The sequence below is a fragment of the Quercus lobata genome, chromosome 10 (assembly GCF_001633185.2).
Source record: "Quercus lobata isolate SW786 chromosome 10, ValleyOak3.0 Primary Assembly, whole genome shotgun sequence".
In the NCBI taxonomy this organism is placed as follows: Eukaryota; Viridiplantae; Streptophyta; class Magnoliopsida; order Fagales; family Fagaceae; genus Quercus; species Quercus lobata.
Genome location: NC_044913.1, coordinates 4,373,327 through 4,379,326, shown reverse-complemented (window position 1 = coordinate 4,379,326; position 6,000 = coordinate 4,373,327). Strand labels below are relative to the sequence as shown.

The following is a 6,000-nucleotide window of genomic DNA, read 5'->3' as shown; positions in this document are numbered from 1 at the left end:
GCTGTACCCCTGTCATGCAACATAGCCTAGAACGGCGGGTGGAAAGGATAGGTTATTGTGGAATTGTACTCTAGCTCGGGAGAGTATCAAGTGAAAAAAAGCTTATGAGCTACTGTGTCATCAGGAAAGCAATTTACAACAGATGAGACATCTTAATTTTCCAAAACAAATTTGGTCTCTAATCAGTAAAGTCAAACTCCCTTTGAAAATTCTTAGTTTTATATGGAGACTTCTTCAAGACTGCCTTCTTGTGCTCTCAAATCTTAGCAGTAAAGGCATCTCTGTCACTCATATATAAATGTGTGCCCCATGTGTAATGAAAGTAGTGAAAATTCGTCACACCTCTTTCTCTATTACCCTATGGCTAGAGCTGTGTGGCTTCGGTCTGTTCTTTCTATCAGAACTACGTACAGAGCTCAATCATATTGAGAGTTGGAAGTGATTATTTGAGCATAGAATATAACATAGTTTCTTAACTAGTTTTTTAAATATACTTTTACACAATTTTCCAATGCATTATTTGATGTTCCACCAATGCTGGGGTTCATATGCCTTTTTGGCACCTCCTTGTTCAAAGCAAGGCAAGATAACTACCCTACAAAATACGCCGGCTGCTGAGCTTTATATACCCATCAGTTTTCAGTTTCTTCATTTTCCAATCATTCATAATACCATTTGTGTAATACCATTTGCATCTCTCAGTGATTAACATGAATAGTGACCAGGTAACTAACATGAACCCTTTGGTAGACGCATTTTCCGTATCAAACGTTGTACAGTTCCATTTCAATTCAAAATGAACTCTACATGACTCCCCCCATCAGGATCCACCCACAGCTACAACAACAATAACAACCAAGTCTTGTTCCCAAAATTCTGGGGTAATCTCTGGATCCTCAACAGTCTAGTTAGGTCAGTCATCACATATTCTTTTCTTTTTTCTTTTTCTTTTTTCTTTTGACAAGTAACTGTGGTCATACCCTGCAATTTCACCTTGGAGTGAAGGCTATGTAACATGTAAGCACAAAAACTAACACAATAGCACATACCACTTTTTTCTGCCTAACAGGTGGTGTTTGTATTTTTTAAGGAAAAAGTACAAAGAACAAAATCATACATAGGACACCTGTCAGGAAAATACTAATACCATAGACAATTAAATGAACATACAACATCACAAAAGGGCAAGATTTTCAACAAAGCAAAAAAATGTGTAGCACCAGCGTGCAGTTTCACGCTTTTATATTATGTATAGGTAACTCAATTAAACCTCAAAAAGTTGACAGCAGCCGTCATTAGCAGTTTGGAAAATCAATAAGTGATGCAACTAGTCAGAAAATTCAACAGTATATCAAAATACAAAGGGACAAATACTAGCGTTCCCAAGGAACGCGATCAATTATAAGTAAGATGGAGGGAGCTGTTTTTACTAAGACAGCACCTTCTGAACCTCAGCTGTGACCTCTTTGGGAGGTTTTTCAGCATGGAGATTAGCAACAATACTCTTCTTGGAATAATAATCAATAACCTGCATTCCAAACATGAATAACGCCATTATACTTCCTAATAAAAGTACTTAAAGAGTCAGATTAATGGTACAAGAAGAAGTTTTAGTATGAGCTAATGAGTTATCCAATAACCACCCCCCCCCCCCCAAAAAAAAAAAAAAAAACCCTTTTTCCTCCACTTTTTTTTTTAAATGAATAAAAGAATTCAAGTTATCAACCCATAAATTATATAACAGTTCATAATTAAGGTTTAGACAAGTTGGTCAATCCTTGCCCAGAAATCTTTGATCAAAGCCCCAACTCTTCCTCTCTAGTGACAACCTCCCAACAGCACCTGACAGTATAACATATGTAGTACCACTCCAACAAAGTCCACACTTTATAATAAATATATTGACCACAAGTGTTTTGTACCAAACACAACTTATGACAATTTTTAATAGAGAAATTGCAGTGAAAGGGAGCCAAAAATTAAAATCCAGGTCAAACTTCAATTAGGAGTATTTCAAAAGGATATGTTCTGAAAAGAGTGCAGATCACTGAAATTTAATTCAAAGAAATTATAGTTTATATTTTCTATTCATATGAACTTAAGCAATCAAATTCAAAGGACAGTAGGAAAGGCAAAGAGAAAGAATACCGGTTCAGTTTGCTTGTGAAAGGCCTCCAGCCTTGATTTGAGAACAGCTGCAGTATCATCCTTGCGCTGAATCAAAGGCTCTCCAGTAACCTTAACAAAAAACATAGGAAGAGCAAGTTATTCACCAATAAAAAAGATCATATTACATTAATATACAGTGATGGAACTCACACAGAGGATCAATAGTAAGCCTAGTAAAATGAACATTGCCATCTAAACCAGATTAACATACCAATGACTAATATATATACGCATTTACTGCAACATAACTTTTACCACTAATATTTTATGCGCACATCTCTGATGAAAGCTCCTTTGATGTGAAATGTTTCCTAAATCCTAAAGGCATCAATAAAATTTTGAATTGAAAAGGAAACAGCCTTACATCATCAACACCAGGAACTTTGGGAGGTGCAAATTTTGTGTGATAGGATCTACCACTGGCTGGGTGTATCCAGCGACCAGTAATTCTCTCCTCCAAGATCAAATCATCAACTGCAAAGTTGAGCACCTTATCAACTTTGGCTCCCTTCTTTTCCAGCATCTCATCAAGCTGTAGAAAGAAGAAAAAACAAAAGTATGGTTGGATGCATAAGTATACACAAACATATTTGCAAAGAACAAAATCAAGGAAATGAAAAATTATATCAATATGACAACGTCTGGATGCTACACAATGTAATACCTTCTGTGCTTGGACCACAGTCCTTGGAAATCCATCAAGAATGAAACCTTTCTGGCATGAAGGCTTCTGAAGAGCTTCATCTATAATGCCCACAACTAAGTCATCAGAAACAAGTTCTCCCTGCAAAATAATTATAGAACCCCTTCTTAGCAATAATCTACAACAAGAACTAAGAAGCTACTCAAATCAAATCAATTAGACTTAACCCAACTAATTTGCTTCGGCTGCATAAATCCTTGAACTAAGATGGAGACAGAACAAATCTTCAAGAAAAAAATATATAAATACATATAAACAGAGATCTACCTTATCCATAGCCTCTTTAGCCTTAACACCAAGAGGGGTTTTAGCAGCAACAGCGGCTCTTAACATATCACCAGTAGCCAAGTGGCACAAGCAGTATTCATCCTTAATTATTGGTGACTGGGTACCCTTTCCTGATCCAGGTGGGCCTGCATCACACAATTTTGCATGATTAAATATGAAACCTGTGCCAAATTAATCTTCAACATGGCAAGTCGTCAGAAATTAGACAACAATTATAAAGTCCAAACTAATGTTCAAAGTGTTTACAAAAAAAAATGCATTATGACATATTGACAGTTCTAAGAGCCAAAGCTAGAAAAGCCTCAAACTCAGTTTTTTTCTCTTTTGCTACCTCCTACCTCAGTTTCTGTCACTTCAACCCATGCAAAGAGACTAAAAACAAAGTTCGAATATCTGCCAAGTACCTGGGGGAACACGATACATACTTAACCAATTAAACCAAACAGTGGAAACTGGGAATTGCCACTTACAGTATAAAGTTTCTTTCTAGCATCTATTTCCTACTTGATCTAAGATTTTTTTTTCACACCTCACAATCCCTTGTATTCAATATTCTTTTTTCAAAAATGTATCCAGATCTAAACAGATGGTTGACGATGTATTCACCAATAATATCAAATATCATAAGTTAAACATCCAATTCAGTGAAAAACCGAAGATAAGAAAGGAACATGATTGAAGTTTAATTTTGCTTAAAAATCTCAGCAATGCATTTATTATTAATGAAAGCAACAAGGGAAAAATACCACAGACAGACGCCTACATCCTGAACAATATTGCCAATCATGTCATAAAATATTGTCAGCTACCTAAAGTTTCCCCTCCACCCCACCATTTATACTCAATGTTTGCAAAGTGCATTATACTAAAAGTTCTCTCTTTTTTCTTTTCTTTTCTTTTTTTCTTTTTTTCTTCTTTTTCTTTTTAAGATTCTAAGAAGTAAAATAGTAAAATCCTATAGAATAAGGAAATCCAAATTACAGTGGTTTCCCAATAGCAACAAAATGACCATGAAATAAAATGCAAAGGAAAGTGCTAAAGGTACTACAAAAAACTTACAAATTAACATGAGAATGAATGTGATTGGTGACACATAAACAACGTAACAAATAAATTTACTAATTACTTTTTTGTTTGGGAGTTAAAAGTCAAAACTTGACACATCAAGTTTGTAACAGACTAACAGTTTTGTAGTAAAACAATGCAAATTCATAATTGTATTCTAAACAAACCATATAGCATATATTTCAGATCCAAAACAATAAAATATATTTTTTTTAAAATTTACTTGTTTTTTGGGTCTTTTTTATTTTCAGCTAAATTTAGTAAAAATTAAAACTTGATATCCTACATTTTCTCAGGAACCAAAAAAAAAACCCAAAAAAACATAAACCTCCAAACAATAAACCCATGAATCACAGTAAAAAAACCTTAAAAAGCATCAAACTTTATCACCACAAACACATTGTATTATCGGATCTGAAAGGATTTCAACATTAAAAACCAAAATTCAACAGAGAAATATACATATACATGAACAGTACCAATAAGAATGAGGCGCTTGTCGGGTTTGGAGGAGCACTTCATGCGGCGGAGAAGCTCGGACATAAGATCAAGGGAGGGAACATCTTCCAAGTTCGCTGAAGCAGCACCGGTCGCCATTTAGGGTTAGGGTTTTTCTCTCTCTAGGACTAGGACCTGAGGTTTTAGAGAGAGAGTAACGTTGTTTGCTTGGTTTCGGACCTTCCAATACTTCTAACTCAGGCAGATGTCTCACCAGGTTGTGTGTGTGTGTTTTTTTTTAATTTTGGAATTACTGTTTTGCCCTTTGATTTGCTTTGAAATGCTATGTGTGTCCCCTACATTTTTTTATTTTATTTTTTGGATAAATACAAATGCTATCTTTTGAACCCAATTTTAAAATAATAATAATAATAAATTCACAACCTTTTAGGTTTTATGATTTGTTAGAATAATATCACTTTGTGTATACTACTAATACCACTTTTATAGCTTTTAGTTTAAATTAATAAAAATGATAAATAATAGTAAGTTAGTCATGAAGAACTAATGCAACCCAATACTTAAAAAGTACTTATATTAATGGGTGTATAATGCAAAAATGTGTAAAATTTACTCTTTTTTGCCTAAAAAAGACCTAAATTAGTGAGTATATAATTGTGTAAATTTACAAATTTGTTAAAGAAATCATCTAAATTGTAAATTTATTTAACATTATTCATTTTGCATTTAATTTTTAATTCTTTTTTTTTTTATGTATCCCGAGGTTAAAAAAAAAAGAGCAAATATTAGTTGTTATATGTAATATATAAAAAAAGAAAAACAATTAAGAAAATTTGATATTTTAATAAGATGTAGTGTAAAATAGATCATCTAAATATGAAGTGTTTTGAATAATGAGTATGTAAAATTGAAAAATAGATTTTTATCTTAAAATAGACACAAAATTACACGAGTTGATGTGAATACTCTTTAATTTCAAACTCAAATATTAACCTCAACCAAATCACTTTCAATTATGCTTTTGTCACTTGACTATTTAATGGCAACCCAAACCTATAGGGGGTGTTTGGTAATATTGTTCTAATAATGTTGTATTTTTTTAGAAATAAGTGTGGGGGAAAAAGTGTATGAAAATACGTGTAATGCTGTTTAAATGCTGAAAATTGTTCTTCTAGTTACCACCATGTGCTTTATCTTTATATCTTTTTTTTTTGGGGTTAAATTATCTTTATATCTTGATTGACTTAAAGAGGTTCTCAATAGTTTGGTGCGATTGGACTAGAAATATTTAGAAGAAAAACAGAGAGAGAAAAAGA

At 33.3% G+C, this 6,000-nt stretch overlaps 1 protein-coding gene across 1 annotated transcript; it reads right to left on the bottom strand.

Annotated features, from left to right (window-relative positions):
• Positions 1–1,149: 1,149 nt before the first annotated feature.
• On the bottom strand, positions 1,150–4,923 carry LOC115963322 (adenylate kinase 4). The gene is made up of 6 exons (XM_031082289.1): positions 4,705–4,923; positions 3,140–3,285; positions 2,834–2,953; positions 2,534–2,701; positions 2,149–2,238; positions 1,150–1,528 (listed from the first exon to the last, which is right to left on the bottom strand). Exons 1-6 carry the CDS (start codon positions 4,820–4,822, stop codon positions 1,430–1,432), a joined length of 741 nt encoding a protein of 246 aa, XP_030938149.1. The 5' UTR covers positions 4,823–4,923; the 3' UTR covers positions 1,150–1,429.
• Between the last annotated feature and the right edge of the window lie 1,077 nt (positions 4,924–6,000).

Excerpts from the sequence above, each read along its gene's own strand:
- LOC115963322 (XM_031082289.1), bottom strand. The coding sequence starts at position 4,822 with ATGGCGACCGGTGCTGCTTCAGCGAACTTGGAAGATGTTCCCTCCCTT. Across the intron at positions 3,286-4,704 it reads CAAGCGCCTCATTCTTATTG|GCCCACCTGGATCAGGAAAG; the intron begins GTACTGTTCATG and ends TGTGTGATGCAG. Across the intron at positions 2,702-2,833 it reads CTGTGGTCCAAGCACAGAAG|CTTGATGAGATGCTGGAAAA; the intron begins GTATTACATTGT and ends TTCTTTCTACAG.